At 41.6% G+C, this 25,814-nt stretch overlaps 1 protein-coding gene across 2 annotated transcripts in view; it reads right to left on the reverse strand.

Annotated features, from left to right (window-relative positions):
• The window catches only part of RALGAPA2 (Ral GTPase activating protein catalytic subunit alpha 2), a 326,457-nt gene that overhangs the window by 278,945 nt on the left and 21,698 nt on the right, over window positions 1–25,814 (reverse strand). For both annotated transcript variants that reach the window (XM_008962966.5, XM_063600987.1), the window contains exons 2-3: window positions 15,416–15,526; window positions 10,977–11,029 (exon numbers count right to left, since the gene is read on the reverse strand). In XM_008962966.5, coding sequence (XP_008961214.1) covers window positions 10,977–11,029; window positions 15,416–15,526 — 164 coding nt within the window. The remainder of the gene's footprint in view (window positions 1–10,976; window positions 11,030–15,415; window positions 15,527–25,814) is intronic.

Consider the following 25,814-nt stretch of genomic DNA (forward strand, 5'->3'; position numbering starts at 1 on the left):
CCCTAATGCAGTTTCTACCATCTGCCCTTAAAAGATTCTTGGAAGCATTTTTGCTAGTATTGCCTTCCACAGGATCTCCTCTTAAGAGTGTCAGTTACCAACACGTCAAGTGGCACACTATGTGAAAGAGGCCAGCATGCCAGGAAGCTCAGGGCACCTGGACTGCAACAGATAACAACAAGAATGTAATTTCAGACTTCCACGAACATCTTATCTCCAGTGTCCCTTCCTCCAAGGTGAACTGAGTAATTTGGTATATCCCGTTGGGTCAATCCCAAGTTTCTCACCTATAAGTCTTGATGCAAAAGGGAGACTGCAGTCTTTAATACTAAATTTGCATATTAAACTATCCATTGAAACTGACTCCTTTCAACTCAAACATTTGTCTAATTAAAATTACTAACATTCTATAATAGGATAATCACATTTTAACCAGGAAAAGTGCATGCAAAGAATCTCCAAAATGGACCACATGTTTATATTTTGTTCCCACCTTCCAGTTTGTACAGATCATAGACATTTCACAATCAAAATCAGACACCAGAATAACCACATGCTATAGAGATAAAGGATCTCAGTCGTATGTTTTATTATTTCCCCAGTATCCAGTACAGGCAATAGCACCAAGGAGCAACTACAGAGCTAATTCACCACCACAGGCAACATATGAGACCAGTGAAAAAGGGTACCTTGGCCACCTGGCCCTCTGCTGTGATCCCTGCAGAGCAGTCTCAAGGCAAGATCACACTATGCCATAACAATAATGTTATCATTTGGTGTTGTTCCCAACCAAGGGTTCAACATCAATAAAAGCCACAAGTATGGCTGGCATTACAAAGAAAGCCAGATGATTACACACCTCTATTATCATTTAAATATAGCCCCATGTCATAAATGTGACCCAAAATCTTAGTCATGCTAACTAGAGACATTCACTTTGCCAACTGGAACTCAGGGAGACTTTGGGGATGGGAGATGGGTGTCTGTGTCAGCTCAGTTCTTTTAAAAATGTTCTCCAGAAAATCTGAATTGATAGTGGCTTTTTCTCAATTGCAATCGGTCATTTAGAATTATGACAGTGACCAAAGAGCTGCATTCAAAATTGGAATCATTCTTTTAAAAGAAAACAAAATCTACTAAAGCATCTAAATATTTGAAATCCTCAATAAGAACTTAAATTCCAAGGATTTTAGAAGAATCTGCTTTTCTTGTTCATTTTAGTTGTTCTTGTCCCTCTTCCACTCAAAAACCGTGAAGTGGTCCTTACAGGAAACAAAATAAAAAGCAGTATCAGCCTGAGAGGTTTGTAGAGGAAGTCCTTCACCTCGGCATGGGAGGAGGGAGCAGCACGGAAGGATGGCTGCACACTGGACAGCCTGGAATAAGAACAAAGCAGAGAAAAGCGCAGAAACTGTGGCAACTAGTTAATTGTAAAAATATGATTCTGCCACCTTGCTATGTATTATTTGCTTATAAGAAAAGCCATTAGCCATTGTATAAAGAAAGAAAAGGAATCGTTACTTAATCCTGTAGGACACCGAGCCTGAATCTGTTGACTTGCCTAGAATTCAGTTCAGGCATTTTCACTGAACCTCCACAGGAGCTTTTAATTTGTTTTCATTTTCAAAGAGTTACAAAAGATATGCAATTCTCACAAAAGAAGAGGAGGAGGCAGGGGTGGGGGGAGGAAAAGAGGAGGAGGAGAAGGAAAGGAAGAAGAAAGGAAATAAATTTCAGAATTGTTTGTAATCCTATTATATTCATAACTCTAGTTTTTCTTTAGGCAATTCACTATTAGTATCTGAAGTAAAATGGTGCTACTAAATGTGAAAAGTTATAAATGAATGCATTTGGATGGGAAATAAAATCAACATTCAAATTACTGGATTGCATATACAAAACAATGCTACAGAGAGTGAAAATCAGCCATTTGTTTCATCTTATTGGCACTGTACTGGATATAGCTATATTACTATTATCAGGAAAATCATTAAAAATTCTTTTCCCCTACTCTAAGGAAAAAAAATAGGGGCTAAATCCACTATCTATATAAGCTCACCTGGAGCAATGAAGAACAAGAGACCCGGTGCTGAATTCCATTAAAGTAAGACATAGATTCCACTACATCCCTGGATTCACCACTGGTCAAATTATGAATCCCAAACATAACTACACCCAGACTGTGCACATGCTGAGTCCAGCCATCCAATCCAGCATAACACCAAACTTCAGAGAAGGAAGGGAGTCCGTACATATAGGCATGTAATAAATCGCAAGCAATCAAATTTCAATACCAAAGGAAAAACAAAAGCTAGCATCCACAATATTATTTTTCTTTCTTTGTATGTCCTAGAAGAAACCCACATGTCATCTGCACTTGCTGTGTGGTTCACCTGCTGCAGTTTGCCTCTTCCACCAATGCTTCTCAAATAAGAATCTCCTACCAAAGGACGGGTGAGAAAGAGACATGGTGCATCATCCTGGAGTGCACTGAAACTGTTTTCTTTATCTTGAAGGGGAAACAGATGGAGAAAGGCTGAAGGTGTGGTGGGGAGATGAAGTCCTAAGGAATTTGGCTAGCCTTTATTTAACATTATTTTCATTTTAAAAAATGCATGAAAACAGTAGAATGACATTGTGCATGGCTTTTCAATTCTGTTTGCAGAGGGTCACTTTGGAGCCATGCTTCTCCAACCTGTGGAGGTAAATGCTCATTCCCCTCAGCCAAGGGCATTCTGGTAATAAGAAGAAGCCCAGAGAAACCATTTCAGTAAAATCCTAAACCTTAAGTCAAAGTCCCCTGCATTACAAGGATACAGATGTACAAGATACTAAGGATTTAACCATGTTTAACAATGAAAAGTGGTCTTTCAAACGATGAGATACGGCTCTACTGGAGGACTCTAGAGCCTCCCTGTCCAATACAGTAGCCACTAGCCACATGGATCACCTGAGGCCAGGAGTTTGAGACCAGCCTGACCAATATGGTAAAATCTCGTCTCTACTAAGAATACAAAAATTAGCCAGGCATGGTGGCAGGTGCCTGTAGTCCCAGCTACTTGGGAGGCTGAGGCAGGAGAACTGCTTGAACCCATGAGGTGGAGGTTGCAGTGAACCAAGATAGTGCCACTGCACTCCAGCCTGAGCAACAGAGCGAGACTGTGTCTCAAAAAAAAGAAAAGAAAAGAAAAGAAAAAAGTCACAAAGGATTGTAAGTCACGGTTGTTGGCTTTGGAAGAATTTGCTTTTCTTGTTCATTTTATTTGTTCTTGTCCCTGTTCCACTCAAAAATATGTACAAAAATGCACATAAAAAACATGGAGTTAGGATTTTTACACTCTCATTAGGAAACTAAGGCATAGCCACATTAAGGGATAACTATGGATATCCAGTCACAGTCAAATGATAACACAAGGCAGGGCTATTATATGAGTCCAAAGGAAAGAATGAGCACTTCCAGCAGGAGTTGCCAGGAGAAATTGGTGGGTCTAAACAGGTCCTGAGAGAATGGGCCAGATGGGGAGAAGAGCTAAGGGCAGTCCCTGAAAAGAGAACTGAATAAACTAAGAGGCAGAAGTGAAACTATGCAAAGAGAGGTAAAGGGGCAAAGTGTTAGCCCGACAGAGCACTTCCACAGAGTAACCACATAATATGAAGAAGAGCTACACTGAGAGCCAGGGAGAGGACTGTGAGTGTTAGACCAGCCTGGGCCACACTTTACAGACTATAAAGAACTCATTCAGGTCTCTAGGAAGGCTAACGACAAGATAGAAACAGGGTTTAATATAGTGGGGTAATTTAAATAAAATTTAGAATAAAGAATCTGTTTATCTGTGATTTCAAATTCTGTGATATTTGAAGAACATCCGAATGAGTGGCACTCCAATGCCAGAACATGTTTACGTTTTGAAATTAAGCCTCTTGTGTCGATGTATTTTAATTGGAGTGTGGGAGGGTGAGGAAATATCAAATTCTATAAACTTTCTAAAACATACATGTATAACTCCAAACTATTCTATTTCTCTAGTAAAAGGGGATGGCATACAACATGGCAGAAAAGCTTGAAACAGTATCTCTGAATTAACTATATTGTCTTATTCTCTGTATTCTTGATGTGCTGACATCTGGGGCCTCAATGACATAGGAAGGATGTCCCTCCAAGGGTTAGCAAATTCCCAAAGATAGTGGCTCAGAGCATGTTTCTGATATGCAAACCAACCAATTCCAAATCCGTAACCCCAACCACATCCTTTTACGGACTCTATCCCCCTCCCCTCAATCACCCAGGGGCCAGGTACTGGACAACCAGGAGCTACCCCTACAGCCCTGTCAGCTGAAATTATTCAAACTATCCAGTCCTAAGCCTATGTAGTTTACTTACCTGGCCTTGCCCATTCCTTCCTGCAAAAAACACAATAAAAGCTCCTGCCCTCAGTTCTGTCTCTGTCGCTCCCTTTCCTCTTTGCGTACTGATTTTGCCTTGGTGCTTCCCTGTTTGGCTCTGTGTGACATGTCTGTTTCTAGAGGCCTGTGAGCATAATTAAAACTTCTTCCTTCATAACAATCATCTTCATGTTTCTGTGCCTTACCACACCTGATTAAAACGAATCTCAGGTACCATTAAAATAACCTGTCAAGCTTGAATCCAGAAGGTTCTCAATGTGAATTATTTGATCTTGAGACCCATTCACCAAGTACCTTGTGTTTCTACACCAACTCTCCTTTCCCTTATGCAGGTAACTAATTCAAGAGCCATCACCAAAATATCACTTCTGAAAAGAACCATTCAGGATTTTCTGTGACTCAGAAGGTCATTACTGGAGCTCTGACATGAATTCATTCTTACCAGTAGACTCTTCCGCTCACCACGAAATGGTAATTTATACTCCATGAGGACGGGAGGCTCTGCTACCTTGCTCATTGCTGTATCTCCGGCACCTACGTGTGTCTGACACAGTGCATACCTAATAAATGTGTCTGATGAATGAATGAATTGTAAAGAATAGTACATGTTGATATAGACGGCCTATGGAATACAGCTTAGAAAGCAGAATACCAACACTCCTAAGTGGTAGGCAGCATGCCAGTAAGTTAGGATAATAGGTTCTAGAGTTAGACTAAAGGTTAAATCCCTACTCTCCCATTTGCTAAGTGTGCACCCTTGGGCAAGTCACCTAACCCTACAAAGCCTCCAACATTTCATTCATAAAAACTGGGAAGACCAAACCTACTTCAGAAGGAATGGATTAAACAGACTAGCCCATGTAAAACATGCAGATTCCGGTTAAGATGGTAAATGTAAATTCATGTTGTGGAGTCCCACATCATCATCCCCACATCTCCATTTGAAAGACAAAGCAATGATGGATGAAATATGATTTTTAAAATACAGTAAGAGTCATAACCATAGTAAAAAAAAAAAAAGTATGATAGGCCGGACACAGTGGCTCATGCCTGTAATCCCAGCACTTTGTGAGGCCGAGGCACATGGATCACCTGAGGTCAGGAGTTCAAGACCAGCCTGGCCAACATGGTAAAAAATATAAAAATTAGCCGGGCACGGTGGCAGGCACCTGTAGTCCCAAATACTCGGGAGGCTGAGGCAGGAAGATTTGCTTGAACCCAGAAGGCGGAGGTTGCAGTAAGCCGAGATCAAGCCACTGCACTCCAGCCTGGGCGACAGAGCAAGACTCCGTCTCAAAAAAAAAAAAAAAAAATATGATAAACAACTCCATGAACCAACAGAAACTCTAAGTGGTGTACATATCTGAAGCTACAGGCAAAGGCAGCTGGAGTCAACTTCCAAAAGGTACAAGTGCTCCCACCAGAGAGGAAGGCAGGCAAAAAGGTCTGCTCACTGCCTGAGACCATGACCTGGACTGGCTGGTGGCCTTCACTGCACATCACTTACTTTATCAGAATACTGTAATGTCTCCAATACTCTACATCTAAAAACTACTGTTTCCTTTTCCAAGGTTCCCTTTCAGTGCATCCCTGACTTACAAGGCAGACAGCAGCTCTCTTTACATACTCCTCTTTCATGCCTTCTTATCTCTTACCTCTATGCCTTCTTCCAAGCCATTTCTTATTTATAGAATATCTCTACATGGTATCGCTTTCGTGATTTAACACATCTTATTAATTCCACCTCTTCTCAAGGGAGCCTTTCCCAATTATTTACAAAGTGATAAGTATTCACTTCCAAACCCTTATAAACTATCTCTTTACAAGCTTTACAGGGCACTATCCTACAAAGCGGCAATGAAGTTACTTAGTACCCAGAATGAAACATACAAATTACAACCTACCTTCTAAAGCCAGAAACAGAGGGAACATAAGCATAAACAAAAGTAATGCAAGTTTATTATTCACTCATATTTACCATGCAAAATGAAAGTTTTATGAAGCCTTGAACAATATATATTTGTTCTATTATACAGGCAACTAATCCTCTGTAAATGGTAATGTATCAGTATTAACACCCTCCCCAGTCTAGAATTTAAGAACATGAAGAGAAAGTTATCAAAACTTCTGTGAGAGGGATAGGTCTAGAGTTTCTGAAGGGCTTTCCTGCTGAAGGCCAATGGATCCATGACAACAAATGTAATTCTTAAAACATTGCTGGGCTTTGAAGAACACAGAGAAACTAACAAGGGACTAAAAAATCGTGGGGGAAGAAGGAGGAGCAAAGAGAGAAGAAGAAAGGAGGCAGAAGACAAGTAAGCCAAAACCTGATCTGTAAGCAACATGCAAAAGAAAAAACTGCAGAATGCCAAGGAGCTGATGCCAACACCAGCGCTAGGATTTACAGGTGACTATCCCCTCCAGCCCCCAGTTCCCAGCTATGGTAAGTTTAGGGAACTGAACCTGAATTTCCATTCATAAACCAGAACCCTCAAATGGAGCTAAAGTGCTCTCAATCAAGAGCATTCCCAGACTCCCGGCAAAAGCAAAGACAAATCCTCTGGGAGAAACCAGGATTAACAAATATGAAATCTGTGGTCATTCAGTACCACTCTCAAAATCAAATATCACAAAATATGCAAAAAAAGAAGCCACTGTGAATGAGAGGCAGCTGAAATAACCAGCATAATTAGACAAACACTTAAGCTACTAGGATTATCATCTACAAAATGTGAAATATTACACAGTAAATGTTTAATAAAATAAAAGATGTCTAAAAATGAACAAGGATCAAGAGACAATCGAAAGCAACCAGCCACATAAGAATGCCAAACCAAAAAAGCTCTTAAAAACATGAAAAAAATCATTGAAATGTACAGCTCAATAGATTGGTAAAGTAGCAGATTTGTTCCAAACGAAGGGAGTTAGTGAACTGGAAGAAACAACTGAAGAGACTTCCCAGAATGCAACACAAACAGATTGGGGGAGGAGAAAATAAAAGCAAGCTTAAGAAACAGAGAGGATAGATCAACAAGTTTAAGTAAGAATCCTAGAAAGTATGGCCAGAATGAACAGAAACATATCAATATTTGAGAAGACAAGAGCTAAGAATGTTAGAGAACTATAAAACATATGAATCCAGAGACTTGAGAAACATACATATACCAAGCAAGATAAGAAATCTTCAACTAGATATTTTGTAATTAATCTGTAGAACAACAGACACAAAAGATCTTAAAAGAAGCAGCTGGGTACAATGGCTCACGCCTTGTAATCCCAACACTTTGGGAGGCTGAGGGGGGCGGATCACGAGGTCAAGAGATCAAGACCATCCTGGCTAACACGGTGAAAACCCGTCTCTACTAAAAATACAAAAAAATTAGCTGGGTGTGGTGGCAGGCACCTGTAGTCCCAGCTACTCAGGAGGCTGAGGTAGGAGAATGGCATGAACCCGGGAGGCGGAGCTTGCAGTGAGCTGAGATCGCACCACTGAACTCCAGCCTTGGTGACAGAGAAAGACTCCATCTTTAAAAAAATAAAAAATAAAAATAAAAATAAAAATAAATTTAAAAAAAATGAAAAAAAAGAAGCCAGAAAGAAAAGACATTTAAAGGAACAACAATTACATCAAAAACAGAGTTTAAAGCTGCTACAATGGCAACTAGAAGATAGTAAAAATGTGGCACAAACACTACTACTACTACTACTATTACCACCACCACCACCACTACTACTAGGGTGTGTAATATAAAAAACTGCTTGAAGACAATAAAGACCAAGCTAATGGAGATAAAACTGAAGGGATTATGACTCTCCAAAGAGACACTTCTTTGCCAATACATTTTAAAACTTTGGTGATAAGAACAAATCCTTAGAATTCTTCAAATTCTTAGAAAAATATATAACTTACCAAACTTGAATCAAGAAAAAAAAAAACAGAAAATATGAATAATACTAAAACAAGTCTAAAACTATCAAAGAAATTGAATGAGTGGTTAAAATCTTCACATAAGTAAAAAAAGCACCCCAGTTGCAGATGGTTTTATAGGAAAGGTAAAAAAAACATTTCAATGACAGCTCATTCCAATCTTATAGAACTATGTTATATAACAGAGAAAGAAGAAATGCTTGACAACAGGTTTTATAACCATTATCACAGGACCAGTCAAAAACAACATGAGTATGAGAAAGAAAAACTGAGGCCAACCTCAGCTGTGAACAGAGATCCAAAAATGCAAACAAAATACTAGTCCAGGCTGGGTGCAGTGCCTCATGCCTATAATCCCACAACTTCAGGAGGCCAAGGCAGGAAGATCACTTGAGCCCAGGAGTTTGAGACCAGCCTAGACAACATAGGGAGACCCTTTGTCTACAACAAATTAAAAAGAAAAAAAATTAGCTGGGCATCGTGACGCACACGTGTAGTCCCAGCTACTCAGGAGGCTGAGGCAGGAGGATCACTTGAGCCCAGGAGGTCAAGGCTACAGTGAGCTATGTTCACGCCACTGTACTCCAGCCTGGGCAATACCCTGACTCAAATAATAATAATAATAATAGTAATAGTAATTAGTCCATCCAAAAATCTAGAACTGTAATTCACCATATTAATACTCAAGAAGAATCATTATCATCTCAATCAAGTTTTTTCAAGAAAAAATTTAAAAACTTCAAAACCCATCTATGATTTTTTAAATAAATCTCAAACTAAGAATAGAAACAAAGTTATTTAATTTGATAGAGAATCTGCCAAAAAGTTACAGAAAATATTACTCTCAATATTTCACATTAACAAAACTCTCTTTAGATCAAAAACAAGATGACCCTTTATCACTTCCATTTACCAATGTACTGGAAGGCTGACTCAGGGCGGAAAGCAGACCAACTGGCAAGTATGTCCACTCCTTACTCATAGACAATCTGTCTACCAAGAAAACAAAAAACCTGTAGACAAAATGTAGGAATTAAACAAGTCACATATATTTACTTAATCCAGCAGTGGGAATGAATAAACATGAACTAAATTTAAAAACATGGATAAATCTTAGAATTAATGTTGAGGGTAAAAAGCATGTCGAACGTGATTATGTACCACAGGAGATCATTTCTATTACACTCAAAACAAAACAAAACCACACAAGAAATTATTTAAGGGTACAAATATATGTGGCAAAGCCATTTTTTAAAAGAAAGAGAATGATGAAATGCAGGGGAGTGACTGCCACAGAGGTGAAAAAGGATGGTGGAAGAGCACCTAAGTAGCTTTTAGTTCCTAAAATGGTGAAGGGGGAGGGTGTCAAGAGTATGTGCTTTATTACTATGCTTCCTAACTCACATATGTTATAGATTCTTTAACCATTACATAAATAATATAATTAAGTTGACAAAATAGTACAAACAAATGATGGTCAGTAGATACATATTTAAGTAACACACTTAATTAAAGATCCTGTTAAAAACAACTCATTTCACAGGTTTCATTCAAAGGAGGGTAAACACAGGAAACATAATAACCACTACAGAATATGTGTATCAACATATGTGTATCAACAGTGAATCAACATCTGTACTCTGGGAAAGGAGTATAGCTCTCAAAGGAGAGAAAGGGGAACCAGGGCTATTGAGCACTAGCCATGAAGCCAAGTCCTGGGCTGGAAGTTTCCCATATCTTGTTTTTTTTCCATAAACCCAGAAAGCCCCTCACCATAAGGCCCTGGAGAACTCTCCTACTGTAGGAGATCTTTCCTACAGTGCTTCCCCCTCCAGCCAGCTCTGCACCTGCTCACATTAGGCCTTTCCTTTACAGCTATAAAGTTTATCTTCTCACACTAACCTAAGCCTACACCTCTCAAACCACAAATAATTTCTAAAAAACCAACAATTAACTTTCGGAACCTATAATTCAGTTCTGAGTGTGTTCTCCAGGTACCCGTAATCTGGCCACTTATCTAATACATTTGGACAAGAAAGACTTTAAGCTTAATAAGTCAAAAACCACACCCAAACATTGTTTCAACTTTGAAGATATGATCAATGCACACAGATATACAGATGCATAAAGATCATAACCTCACTAGTAGAAAAATATATATTAAAAAAAGTTTTTGCATGTCAGATTTATATATATGTATTTATATATATGAGACGAATCATCTCTAATGTTAGAGTACAGGAAATTTACATAAGACTTACATATCAGTTTATATAATATTTTGGGGTTTTTTAATTTTTTTATTTTTTACAGGGCAGTTTCTCAGTGTGAATATATGACCTTTTGGAGAGCAATTCAGCAATATCTGCTACTATTTAAGATGTGTGTACTCCTCCATCTAATAATTTCACATCTAGGTACCCATACAGGAAAAACTATCACACATGCTTGCAAAAAAAGAAAATCACAAGAAAATTATTTGTAGCACAGTTTGTAAAATTGGGAGGGTGGGAGGAAGGAAGGAAAGAAAAAAATATATGTCCACCAACAGCCATTTTTATTTGTCTTCAAATAAAATTAAAGATCAAAAATACTTTATTTCCAACAAGAATTATAAAAGCTAAATAAATTCATCAAAACTTACTTCAAAAAGGAAGAGGATGGAGTCCAGCTCCTCCCTTTGTGACTTATTATTCCCTGGAATATTAAAAAATAATTAGTTATCATGACATCATTTAAACTTCAGGACACTACAAATTATGCTAAAAGGCACCTTAAAACTAGTAAGCCTCAACATACATTCATTTATTCAAAAAATAGCAAGAGGCAGTATGGAGAACACATTAGGATTGCAAACAGACAACCAAGCCACACTGCTCGGATCCACATCCAGCAGAGCTGCCCCTTGCTAGCTGTTTGAACACAGCTTCCATGTTTTCCAACTTGTTACCAAACTATGATGGGTAATTTATTCATTTCTCAACTAGTTACTTATTGGCTCAAATTGTGGCAGAATGCACAGCACAAACGAAAACTTTCTAAGTTGGTAATATAAAAAGTCATAGAGCAGATAACTATAAAAGTAGTATATCTTTTGGGGCAACTGCACACTGTCCTATTGATAATAACAACAGTAATAAAACCTACAACACCTGCAGCTGAGGTTACCATTTTTGGTCCTCTCTGTGTACCAAGCATCGTGCTAAGTGCTTGGCGCATATCATTTAATATAGGAATCAACAAACCTCTTCTGTAAAGGGTCAGACAATAAATATTTTAGGCTTTGCAGGCCTCTCTTACAAACACTCAAATCTGCTGTTACAGTACAAAATCAGCCACAGACAATACATAAATAATGGATATGGCTTGTCCAATAAAACTTTATTTATAAAACAGGCAGCTATAAGCTGTGGACCCCTGATCTAACTGAATCCCCACAGCTCAATGAAGTAGATATCATTCATTCATTCATTGAATAAATACTACAGAATGTCTATATGCCAGGGATTATTCTAGGCCCTGAGGATACAGGAGTGAGCAAAACAGACAACAATCCCCGCCCCCAACAAGTTAATATTCTGGCAGGAGGGGGCATTCTATAAATGAGTGAGAAAAACAAGAAGGAATGCAGACACAGAAGCCAAAAAAGATGGTATGCAATTTTGACTGGGGAAGTCAGAGAACATCTCTCTGGTAAGGTAACATCTGAGAAAAGATCCTTTGAGGTTAGGAAGCAAGCCATATGGAAATGTGGGGGTTTGGAAGCAAGCCATACGGAAATTTAGGGGAGGTGTATTCCAGGCAGAGGAACTGAACAGTGCAAAGTCCCTGTAGCTGAACATGTCTGGCTTAGTCAGAAAACAGTCAGAGGCCCTTAAGGCTGGAGCACACAAGCGGGACAGTTGGAGAAGCTGAGGTTGGAGACTAGGTGAGGCAAAGGAAGGCAGATTAGGTGGAGCCTGAGACCACTGTAATAACTGGGAATGATAACCCGTTTGAAATTTTACAGCAGCCAAGAATCATGATTTGACCCATTTTTTTTTTTTTTTTTTTTTTTTTTGAGATGGAGTCTCGCTCTGTCACCCAGGCTGGAGTGCAGTGGCGCGATCTCGGCTCACTGCAAGCTCCGCCTCCTGGGTTCACGCCATTCTCCTGCCTCAGCCTCCCAAGTAGCTGGGACTACAGGCGCCCGCCACCACACCCGGCTAATTTTTTTTGTATTTTTAGTAGAGACGGGGTTTCACCATGTTAACCAGGATGGTCTTGATCTCCCGACCTCGTGATCTGCCCGCCTCGGCCTCCCAAAGTGCTGGGACTACAGGTGTGAGCCACCGCGCCTGACTCATATTTTTAAAGGAGGACTCCAGCTGCTCTTTTGACAAGAAACTATGGGATGGGAGAGGGCACAAGTGTGGTGGGAGACCATTTCTGCGGCTAATGCTATAAACCAGGTGAGGATATCAGGAGTTTCAGTGTTACCAGTGTAGGCAATGAGAACAGGCCGGTGATTCTGGATGTATTTTGAAGACAGAGCCAATAACTCCGGAGTTTTGGCCTGAATAACTGCAAAGGCTCAAGTTATCACAAGATTATTTATTTCATTATTCCTTGTAGGCATTTTCTTTTATTCTTTTTTAAGGTACAGTGTCTTCCCTGCACTCCAATCGAACACAGATTATACTAAAAGCAAAAGACTTCAAAAATCTCACTATTTTTATTGGTTCTTCATTATGATTCTTTGCAGTAGATTGCAAGAATGGCCACAATCAAAGACCACCACAGTGCCTCACCCTGAATTCCTTCCGCTCCATGCTTGACAACTGCCTGTTCTACAGGAGCAATCAGGGCATCTGACAAGGTGTCCCTCGATTTTTCCTCTCCACCTCAAAATGTCTCCATATCTACACTATCCCCTTATCTGCTCCTCCTTACATAGAAAGGTCACCTGTACGCTCCTCTCCATGTCTCTTCTTTTTCCTTGACCTGTCTCAACCCACTTCCCCCAACACCTGCACCATTAGTTATCTCCCCCTCCAGCTGACCCACTCCTCAGTCTGCAAACAGGCCAATGCACTCCTCAATAACCTTCCCGTGACCAGGGTGAGATACAATCTGTGTCTTCACATCAAACTTTCTGAAAGGATATTCTCATGGGTCATCTTCACCAGCTCACCGCCCTGTGACTCCATGTCCATCTGTTTGGCTTCCGACCTGCTCCTCACCTAGAACCTTTCTCTCCGCACTCACTAACAACCACACTGATGAGCTCTTACTCCCCAGCCCAGCTGCACCTCATGCACCAATAGGCTGACTCTACATGCCTTCAATTCTCTCTCCCCTGGGCCTCTGTGACAAAACCCTTTCCTGGTACCCCTCCCACTACTCCATCACTTTCCTTTGCATATACCCAATAAAATAAGGAATTATCTAAAAGTTCTGACCATCACTCTCTTTCTCTGTATATACTTTTTCCCTTGGCAATAGCACGATTTCACCTCTTTTCTCCCAAGCTCCAGTCACCTATATTGTACTGTCCAGCCAACACCTACACCAAGGTATCCCCCACGCACCTCAAACACAGACTGCCCAAAGCCACTCTCACCCTCCTGCCTTCCAAATCTGGCTCCCCTCCAGGGTTCCTGCTGCTAATGGCACCTCACAAAGCAGACTCAGTGTCCTGAAAGCATCTTTGACTTCTCCCTTTCCCTTATAACCAAGTCTCATAGATGGTAGACCCACTGAGACACAACACTTTTCTTTTCCCTTAACTACTGCCTCCCTGGATCAGGCATCACCATCCCTCACATGAATGACAGCATCAGCCTTCCAATTGGTGTTCTTGCCTCTGGTTCAATTGCTACTTTACAAGACACTTGTGATAGTAACAAACACTTTCAAGAGCTCTAACCACCTCCAGAACAAAGTCCAAACTCCTTAGCCTAGAATTCAAGGCTCCTTGCAAGCATTATCTAATTTCCTGCAAATCTCTTTCACACACCTTTGCTGCAAGAAAAACAAAATGCATTTCCCATACATGTCGTAAGAACAGCCCTACCTTTACTCATGTTCTCCCCTCCAGCAGCAGTGCCGCTCTCTTCCACCTGAAATCCTGCTGTCCTTCAAGGTCCATTCCCAAGGCCACCTCTTCCCCAAAGCCTCATCTATATACTCAGCAGGAAGTCATCTCTCCCACTTCCCAAGAACCACAGAATTCTGTCTAAATCTCTCTTACAGAACAACTGACTTTTTAACTTTTTTCACAGTTATTTATGCATATGGCTTATTTTTTAAATAAATGAATGACATCTACTTCATAGAGCTGTGGGGATTCAGATTCAGCCCACAGACTACATGAAAATGAAAGAAGATGGTGACAGCAGCTACTACTTACTGACCATGGACTATGTGTCAAACTCTGTCCTAAAATGCTAGGATACCTGTGAACCTGTTTAACGCTGACAGGAGGAAGCCAGCTCAGAGACAGATTAATTTGCCCAAGGAGAAACAGCTAGAAGGGTGGGGCCAGGTTCCCAACCCAGTCTGGCTCCCCAGGCTACACTATCCTACCACTTAGGTGACAGGATGTATAATGTATACAGAACAGAATGTATAATGTGACCTTGTTGGTTTGATTTTCAAAGAATATAGTCACAAACATATAAACATAATACATTAATAATATATCTGGAAGGAGATGCAGGAAATCTTTAATAGTGGTTGCCTCTGCAAGCAGGGCGAAACAGACACTTGAGTTTTCATTTCAGACCCTTTTATGGAACCTAAGTTTTTTTAATAGTATGCATGTATTACTTTTCTTTCTTTTTAAGTAACTTACTCCTTTGAAAATCATGCTTTCTAAGGGTTCCTTCTGCTATTTTTGCTAGCCATGTGTTGTTCAATTAACATCCGTATAAGTGAAAGCTCAAGAGAAACAAAGATGCCACCCTGTCCACCATGCTCTCACAGCTTTGCTAAAGGCTTGGCAAGAAAGAAAGCTTAAAAATGTATAATTTGTGGCTCATGATATATACAACTTATAAAAATGCCCAAATGTTTTTAAAAAAAAACTACTGAAATGCTTACCTTTTAATTTCAAACTATTTTCCAGTGTTATAAAATTTTCATAGAAGATGAAATATATCTGAGAATAGTTGGTCTCAAAAAACTGCTTAAGATCATTTGCATCCACATTATCTGAAAAGAAAAAGTTTCCATTTATGACAATTCACTTTATAAAATCACAAGAATTTAGAAACAAACTTCTCGGAAAAGAAGGCAAGTACAACTAGTTTCATTCCCTTATAAGACAATACAAAACAAAACAGTATTCCTGTTTGTTTATTCTCCACCTAAGAGAGTTCTTACTTGAACCACCCACCACTCAGCCCTGCTCAGGAGACTGTGGGGCCAATTCAGGGAGGTCGGAGCTGACAGGAGCCAGCAACAACAGACCAGCTAGACGGCTGGAGGTAAGCGGGGGCGGGTCTGGGGAGGGACATGACTTCCTGTTACGGGATGAGGAAGTAGAGGTTCATGGAGGAGGCAGTTTTTGACACAGGCCGTGAAGAGGGATGGGTTTGTACCTCTGAAAAACAACTTTGCTGGTGGAGCTCCTAAATGGACCAATCTCTGCTCCCTCCCCACCAACATAACTCTCTGGGCATGAAAAGAGAAACCAGCTCAAGTGAACTAGCACATGCTCCCCAACCACAAGCTTCTAGATGACCTGCCCCCACTCATGTATGGACACTGTAGGATCTACCATGTGTTCCTAGAGTTGCCCCTCTTGTACTAGACAGTTTTGCTAAACCACAGACTGCGGATAGATAGGCGGGGGTGTGGGGAACTTAGCACAGTGACAACTCCCACTGGGGCTGATTAGCAATACAGCCAGTTCTTCCAAGGTCCCCGATCAGCCAGGGTAAAACCTCACAATGCTGGGGGGTCAAAGTAGTTATCCACTGTCAACACACCTTTGTACATTTTCCTCAGTAAACAAGGTTGTTTGTGCCATTTACAGAGTACTGACCAAGGAGTTGGCACTTCGGGAGAATACACTAGCATCTGAGGAAAAGTAAAAACAGCTTTCTGGAGCCAGGCATTGTAGCTCACACCTATAATCCCAGCTACTTAGGAAGCTGAGGCAGGGTAATCGCCCGAACCCAGGAGTTTCCTGAGGCTACAGTGAGCTATGGTTGAGCCACTGCACTTCAGCCTGGGCAACAGAGTGAGACCCCTGTCTCTTAAAAACAAAACAAAGCAAAAAACAAACAAACAAACAACAAAAAGCTTCCTTAAAATTCTGCAAGGATTACTCAAGAAAAAAATGTGTTGCTCTTCAGTCTGTAACAGTGTGGTACCAATTGCTTTTGCAGTCCTAACACTGTGAATCTATGTGAACATACATATTATGATTTTCAAATTATATAACGTTAGCAATAATGCAGATGATTCTGAAGAGTTGTTTTTCTCTGATAATTGTATAAGAGCTTTTCGTGCAAAAATGTGCCCTGGCTCTTTGAAATAATGCATGTAAGGTGCTTATAAAGTCTTATGAGCTGCCAATTTCACACTATATTTACTGCACCAAAATAAAACTGGGCACACAGCTGTGAAAATTCCTAGCAAGGAACAAATTTACTGTGTGAAAGCAGGTAGCAATGAAACTAGTATCACCAACCCACATGAATATTTACATTCCTACGAGCTATACAATCTTGACAAGGAATCCTTGAGTGCCTTGTGGAGAATTTGCCAGTTCCAAGGAAGAGTTCAGTACACTTCAACTCTAATGCAAACTGCTAGCCCATCTACCACTAACTGAGCCCTCTTTCTGAAGCCAGCTTCACTCAGCTGGCTCCTACTCACCCTCACTAGTCAGCTAAAACATCCCCATCTTACCCCCAAGACTAGGTCTGCGCCTCTGCTGTGTGGCCCCCACTCTATGCTTCCCTGTCACAGAACACATCACACTTTACTTAATTCTGGTGGAATTCTGATTGAATTCCTGACTTAATTCTGATGGAATAATCTGTCTCATCTATGAGACATATTCCCTGCCCTCACAGAACCCACAGTCTATCTCGTGAATCATTATGTCCCATGCATCTAGCACAATATTTAGTTCAATATTTTCTTGAATGAATTGAGAATCCATGAATTAGCCTACACATACAATGATAAAATAATGACTACAACTTATAAACCTACAGGGAAGAAATAGCCTAACCCTCAATCCTTGGGGCAATCAAAAGACAAATCTCATCTCATCTCTGCTGAGGACTTCTGATTTCCATCTGCAGCCCTGACATCTCCCACTGTGGGCTCTAGTCTCAACAGACTGCTGCCAGCTGATTTCTCCACGTGAGGGTCTTAAAGGCCTCTCAAATTAAACACGTCCACAGGGAAGTCCTCCATCAGATCCTATTCTTCCTTCTGGCTTTTCCGTCCCAGTAAGTTGGAACCCCCATCCACCCCGCTGCTCTGGCCAAAGCCTGGGCATCATTCCTCACTACCCATCCCCAGAATGCCATTCTGTTAGCCTGCCTTTAACACGTACGTGTTCCAGCCCTGGACTGCTTCTGCTCTCCACGGCCCTGCCTGGTCTATGTGGCCATGAACCCTCACACAGGCTGTGACCTCTGCCCATTGCCTGGGTTCCCTGCTTCCACTCTTCTTGCATTCCCCAAAGCGGCCAACTCGAATATTTAATAGAGTCAGTCAAATCAGACCACTCCTCCACTCAAAACCTTCCATCTGCCTCCAGTAGTACTTAAAATCCGAACTCTTTACCATGGCTGGGCAAGGCCCTGTCTGATTTCCCCCACTCAACACGAACTTCACTGCACACCACTCTCCCCTTCACTCCCTATCCTCTAACCACTGTGGATTCTTTCCATTCCCCAAACTTCCCAAACATATTCTTCACTTGGGGCCCCTGCAGGATGCTACCCCCACTCCCAGATCTTCATGCAGCTGGTTCAGTGTATGAGACAAAGTAGCAAATGTAGACACTATGTCTGTTCATCCTGCTTACATAACAGCAGAATTGCACAAAACCCCTTGCCAGCAGAATTTTACAAAGCCCCTGACTCAAAGACTCGGCGCAGCCCTTCAGAAGAATGCCCTGAAGATGATAAGCAGGATACAGCACCGGTTCCCACATCTCCTGCCTGAATCACCGCATTTTCAAAAAAGATACAATCGTCTTAGCCCTTGCCTCTTCTTGTATATAAGATAATATCTGACAGGATTAATGACTACGCCTCTATAATCTATAACCAGATGGACCCTCACACCCAAACCTTGGTAAGATTTTGCTCTAATGTAACTTCTGAGCACACTTAATGTAACTTCTGAGCACATGCAGAGTGCGCCACCTGTATATAAACTGTAGGCTAAAGCACTACTTTGGAGCAGTCTAACAGACACTCTCTGACTCTCCCTGGTTGCGAACCTCAGCAAGACTTCTGAATAAAACTAACTTTAATTTTTTTAATCAACAGGTCTCCTCTTTCAGAACCTGGATCACACATGACTTCCTCAAAGAAACCTGCAAGTGCCCCCATGTGTCACTCCACATTTCCTCCTCCCCCCAGCCCTCTCCCTTGGTAGGCTCTGCAGTGAACGTGCCTCAGACACAGAATGCCATAAGCTGGCAAACAATTTCTCTAGCATGGAGGATATGGGTGTGCTGATGCAGCAAGCTGGCACAGAAAGCTACTGGGAGATCAACAAGTCCCCATCTTTCCCTCCCTTATTCCCTCATTCCCTCAGACACTCAAGTATCAGCAAACCAAACAAAGAGGGTCCTCAGCATGTTTAAGGATCCCTCTTACACACTGAGATGTCCTCATGAGCTCAAAAGTCCAGGTAACAACCACCTTTATCCTCAGCCATCCAATATCTTTCTTGTGGATAAGGCATTGGTGGTGTTGAGCTTAAGTACTCACTAACAAGACAACTAGATACATTCCAGGGAACCCAAAACACAGTGAACCCAGAAGCATAGCATCTACAGCACACTCAGTTTATGTACATGTGTTGAGAACTCCTCAGTGGTCTGGGCACCCTCTTCACGCAATTCCCCCTGACAGCACTTCAGAAGAGTTGAAATCATCCCTTTATTAATTTGCTGCCTCGTTGTCTGGCTGCTAGAATGTAAGCGGCATGAAGGCAGAAATCTCATCTGCTTTGTTCACTGTTGCATCCCCAGCCTGAAGAACGGAGCTTGGTACAAGAAAGGTACTTAACACATTTGTTAAATGAATAACCAAATAACAAATATCAGATATTTTATCTTTAATTCAAAATCTAGAATCATTTCTTGATTTGTCTTTTTTTAAAAGACTCATCAGAAGAATATTTATAAAGCAAGCATAGGTCTCAGGGAAGACAATCACAGGCAATGGAATTTAGCAACCTGCAAAAAGAAACACAAGAAAGGATCAAAAGCCTAATTTTTAACAAGGCTAATTTATTATTATTATTATTTTTTTTTTTTTTTTTTTTTTTTTTTTGAGACGGAGTCTCACTCTGTCGCCCAGGCTGGAGTGCAGTGGCGCGATCTCGGCTCAACAAGGCTAATTTCAAGAAACACAGAGATATAACAGGAAGGCTTTGCTCAATTAAAAAAAAAAAAAAGACAACTATGACCACAAACTTCCTTCAGACAGGCATTCTTGACCCACTCATTCAAACATTTACTAGCCCCTATCCATGTCAACAAGTGCGGTGCTAAGCTTTAAAAAATTCAAAGAGAATAAGACCCGAGGCCCTCAGGGGTGCACATGTAAACAAACAAGTAACAGAACAGGCACCATGGCTGAAGCCCATGCGGGACACCAAAACAGGGAGTGGATAAGGCCACATGGGGAAGCTAGGAATGCTAATGTCATACATTTATGTCATGCGTTATGCTTTAAAGGAAATGTTCATGAGTTTATTTTATTTGACCCTCACCATAGCCCAATGAAATAGATGGGCAGGTGTGATTAAGAGAAAGAAACCTCAGGGTCAGGATCTCCAGTGACCTGCCCAAGGTAACACAGCCTGTTGGGGATGTCAACAGAACCCCTGCTCTGGTCCTGCGACTCCATAACTGAGTGGTACAAAGGGACAAATGGGAATAAATCAGTCAGGAATATAAAAGAAATAAATCATCACCTTGAGGATGAGCAGGAGAGCCAGAGGAGAAAGAGCAGGAGGAAAAGCCCAAGGTAAGAAACAGGACTGAGTGACACTGAAGAAGCAGCTCCTGGAACTTGCCCCACAGCCTCTCAGGGCTGTAGGGAAAAGGGAGGGAGGGCAAGGCCACGCTCCAGAGTCCAGATGGGAACCCGCCTTTGAAGGGATGGCTTCCAGGGTCTGGCATGGAATGGATGCTAGCACACTGGCTTACTACTATTACAGAACTCAGGGAAGCATGTCCAAATTAACCACAGAGAAGCAAACAGCAGACAGCCTGGCAGAGCTAGAGGTCATTTCTGAATTTTTAAAGAAATCTCCTTTAACTTCTCATTTTCCTGCACCACCAACCAAAGATAATCTTCTACATACCACCCAAAATCACCCTCTTCCACTCCTTTGTCCAGCTAAACCTCTTGTTGATTAAGTATTTCTCCACATCTAGCTGGAAGGCAACAGCAAAGGTTGAGGGCAAAACCTCTGGGGCAGACTGCCTGGATTCAAATGCAGAAGCCACAGGACCTTGGACAAGTTATTTAAACACTCCAATCCTCAATTTCATCTTAAAAATAGGGCTAACAGGCCAGGCATAGTGGCTCACACCTGTAATCCCAGCACTTTGGGAGGCCGAGGCTGGTGGATCACTTGAGGTCAGGAGTTCAAGACCAGCCTGGCCAACATGGTGAAATCCCAACTCTACTAAAAATACAAAAATTAGCTGGGTATGGTGGCGCATGCCTGTAATCCCAGCTACTCGGGAGGCTGAGGCAGGAGAATTGCCTCACCCTGGGAGGAGGTGAGATCGCACCACTGCACTCCAGCCTGGACGACAGAGTGAGACTACATCTCAGAAAAAAAAAAAAAAAAATAGGGCTAACAATGGTTCTTACATCACAGGGCTGCTGTGATGATAAAATGAGCATATGTAGAATGCTTATAAGAGCTTCAGTCCGCATTATAGAAATGTCAGTAGTTTTAGAATTACTTTGCTCCTAGCAAAGGTCACTAATCCTAATACAGCAGTAAGTACTACCAGTATACACACCCACAAAACCAGTGGGATTATCCACCTATTTCCTTCCACATATAATCCTCTTCAATAGCAATTCTATTGCTTTTTATTTGGAAGGGTCATAACACAGTCTCACAAAAACCTGCTTCAGCAGACCCCTAGAAAGCACCAAAGGAAGGGAAAAAGTCCTCATCTCACTCAGGAGCCCCAGTGGGATGCTATCAAGGGAGGAAGGAGCTCGTGTTCAGTTCTCCTCTAATAGGGAATGACCCCCCTGCACCTTCTATACTGCCTACACCCCTCCATTCCCAAGCCAGAACTAAGAGCCATCCAAGCCCTGCCTATAGTCCTGTGTGTAGATGAAGATAGATGTCCTTTACTATTTTAGTGAAATTCCCTGGATAATGGCACTGAAGGCCTGATGATCAAGATAACAGGCTGGTGATAGGAAAAAGGGTAAGTGAAGAATGTAAGGCAAACTTGACAACTTAATAAAACAGTCATTCAGAAGCACTCAGTGAGAACAAGGAAAATAATGAAGTGCAAAAGAACTAGTCAGACACAAGACAGAAAATGCGGACAAGGATGGATATCATTAGTAATGCACCATTACTTACTTATAGGCTAATATGATTCTGGTGATTTCACATTTAAACAGCTGCCTAGGTCCCTGGGTAGTTTGCAGAAATGCCACAAATCATTCCTTCCTTCCATCCACACATTTGGATGGTGCCCAACCACAGTGATCCAGGACTGATCTCCTGACTTGCTTTGGCCAAAAAGGCCTTAAAAATGTGGCAGTGGTTGCTGGGAGAGCCCCAAGTAGTTGCTGATCCAAGCAAAATGAGAAAATTCATGAAAAGCTGAACCCAACCCACCAGTCTGGAGCCAACCCCAGGCAACCTTCAGTGAGAAGAAGAACCACCCCAGCGAATACAGACCCAACACAGTGAGGGAGAAAAATGGATGCCTGTTGCTGTAAAGCTCACGGAAGCTGCTAGGTTTGGGAAGGTTTGTTATGCAACACTATTATAGAAATGGTGGTGCGGAAGAAGAAACTCAGTACAGAACAGCCTCACTGGTCATAAGAGCCAGCAAACCTATGAAGAGATACCCCCAAGTATAACACATCATCCCCTCCATTAAAGAAGGAAAAGCAGGAAAAATGAATCCAAGTTACAGAGGCTGCCCACTGACACAAACTTTCTGTCAACAGTGATCCATGCTAGCCAGAGTGAAGGCAGGAATTCCTTTTCCTGACACCAGCCAGTATGTTTCGGTACCTCCCGTGCGTGCAGTAATGTGCTAACTGCAGGTTAGAAGCTTATCTACATCAGGAGGCAAAAACCTACAAAATAAGACTTTCCAGATTCAGCAGGCAATCAGATCATTAAACAGGAGGTATACCAGGGATGACTGGCTTTAATGGCCAATCAACACTCTTATCATCATCATTATTAAAGAGAAATTCACATCTGAAAAATGCCTATAAATACAGACTTTAAAATGTCTCCTGGAGAATCACTTGAACCCGGGAGGCAGAGGTTGCGGTGAGACAAGACTGCGCCACTGCACTCCAGCCTGGGCAACAAGAGCAAAACTCCATCTCAAAAAAAAAAAAAAAAAAGTATCCTGGACTGATTATTTGCAAATACAAAGTATTCATGTGGATGAAAATACTAATTTACAAAGCAGAAAACTTAATGCATCAGACAAAAGACTCCAGCCCCAGTGCTATCATGGCATGAAACTCGAGATCTGGTCAAAGATGCGGTGTGACAAGCCCAGGTGGGGAAGGATGGAACAGGAAGTGGGCTGTGAAGGAAGCACAGAATCCCCTTAGTCCCCTTAGCTAAGCCCTAGTCATCCCCACAAGTCAGTTCACAGGTAAGGACACCTTGCCCAGCTCCTCACATACTGCTCTTAGATCCCCTCCTACTTCTATACCTCAGTCTCCCTGACCAGACTGTTAGCAGAGAGTGTCAGGTCTCCATTCAGCCAAAGCACAGGTATTGAATACATGTGTACTAAAGAAACACATCAAACCGCAGAATTTAGATATATAGAGAGGCTTCATAATTAATCCTTTCAAGCATTCCTGAAGGTCACAGCAAATAACAAAAATGATTTTTTAAAAATCGAGGTAAAACCTCTTACAATAATGGACCAAAAAAGATTCCTCCAAATCAGGAGTCAGGACTACTACCCTAGATACAGATGATAAATTACTAAAAGTAACAAGCAATGAAGGTCCACCCTGCAGCTAGTATTAATTTCTAGTAAACAGTAACATTTTCGAAAGAATGATGGAGCAAATGTATGTTCATCCCTTAAGTTACCAATAGCATTCATATTGTTAAATTACCTTTTATATACCATCTATTATATAAAAGTCTCTATGTTATGTAAGAAAAATCTGAAATCAGAAACATCCTCCTCAGCACTAAAATTTTTAAACCTGTTGATATATTTTAAGTGAATTTATGTTAATTTAATTATATTCTTTTACCTTTTAACAACTTATTTTTTACAAAACAGCAAGGAATTATCACCATCATATTTGTTTTACACACACATATATATTATGCCTGCTACAAATGTAAAACTTAAGGCATAACTATGAGTAAATATTACCAAAATCACACTTTCTAAAAAATAAAATAAGACAGGAACAGTGGCTCACGCCTGTAATCCCAGCACTTTGGGAGGCCAAGGCGGGCAGATCATGAGGTCAAAAGGTCAAGATCATCCTGGCCAACATGGTGAAACCCCGTCTCTACTAAAAATACAAAAATCAGCTGGGCATGGTGGTGCATGCCTGTAATCCCATCTCCTTGGGAGGCTGAGGCAGGAGAATCACTTGAACCCGGGAGGCGGAGGTTGCAGTGAGCCGAGATCGCGCCACTGCACACCAGCCTGGTGACAGGGCGAGACTCCGTCTCAAAAAGATAAAAATAAAAAAATACAATACGTCCTCAGGCCCGCAATTTCCTCCTCTCAATTAAAGTGAGGAAAATTGGTAGAGATCACAAAAAAGACTCAATACAATTGTTACAAGGAGTTTCAAAAATTAAAGAAAATTAACATAATCACTCTCAGTTAGGGAGCTCACTCCTCCTGCAGATTCAGCCAGCAGCTCAGGGCAGAGGTTCCCTCAGTTCCTGGCCTGTCATCTGAGTTCCATCCCACAAACCGAAATACCAGCAGCAAATCCCTTCCTGGATTTTCTGCTTCAAGAAAATCCACCCCTAACCTCACTCACCCTTCCCCAAACCTTCCCTGTCCACTACCCCCCTCATCTCTGTCATATCTTTTTCAGTCTAAGGTTATTTATAGAATTTCTGCAAAGCTTTATGAACCCAAAGACATAAGTGTATTCTACAAGTACACTTGTCTAATGTCATCAAGATTTCGTATTTCAGAAAAATTCTCTGAAGTATTATACCTTCAATCTGCACCCACTTTAGCATAAACATCACTGGAAACATTTGATATGGAATTACTCCTGAAGTCATCCAGAACTTAAGTAATAACGTACTCAAGATAACCCTGGCCCCTCCTTTAATACACAGCACCCCACCAGAGTGATGGGAGATCCTCCCCTTGCTCCTTGCAAGACCCCCCATTCCCTCCTCCTTGCCTAGCTACCGTGAGCTGCCTAAGAAACCAAACTCAGTAAGGAGACTATAATTAGAAGTAATCATGGACCACCCCCTAGGTACACATCAGGAGATATCCCATCAGGCCTTGCACTCAGGTTTCCATCCATCTCCTGGGAAATCCAATTCCCACATGATCTTCATCTCTGACTGTCACCCCCACACAGCTCTGGGCATCACTAATCTCACCCTAGCTTCCTCACCCTACCCTCCCACCCACTATATCCAATAAAGCTCACCAAATTCCATCTTCTATGCCACCTGTAAAGGCTGTTTCCTTTCAGCTGTACCTGAAACCTGGAAGTCCCCTCAGCACACTGCTTCCTTGCAGTCTGCCTGGTAAGGCTTTTGTCTTCCTCCTACACTCACATACCACCAAGCCTAAGATGAGATAGGTGGCCCCCTTGCTCCCCACTGCAATCTCCAGACCATTCTGGTCCTTCCCTCACACACAGAGTGCTCCTCTGCTGCTCACACCATCTACCTCCAACTACATCTGTACCAACTTTCACTGACTGGAGTTGCACAATATTTCCCACATCCCAAGACACTCTCCCGAAGATTCCAGGGCCCGACTATCTTTCAGTATATTACTAGCACTGTCTTCACTCCTGGTGGTTTCAAC

The sequence above is a fragment of the Pan paniscus genome, chromosome 21, assembly GCF_029289425.2.
Source record: "Pan paniscus chromosome 21, NHGRI_mPanPan1-v2.0_pri, whole genome shotgun sequence".
NCBI lineage: Eukaryota > Metazoa > Chordata > Mammalia > Primates > Hominidae > Pan > Pan paniscus.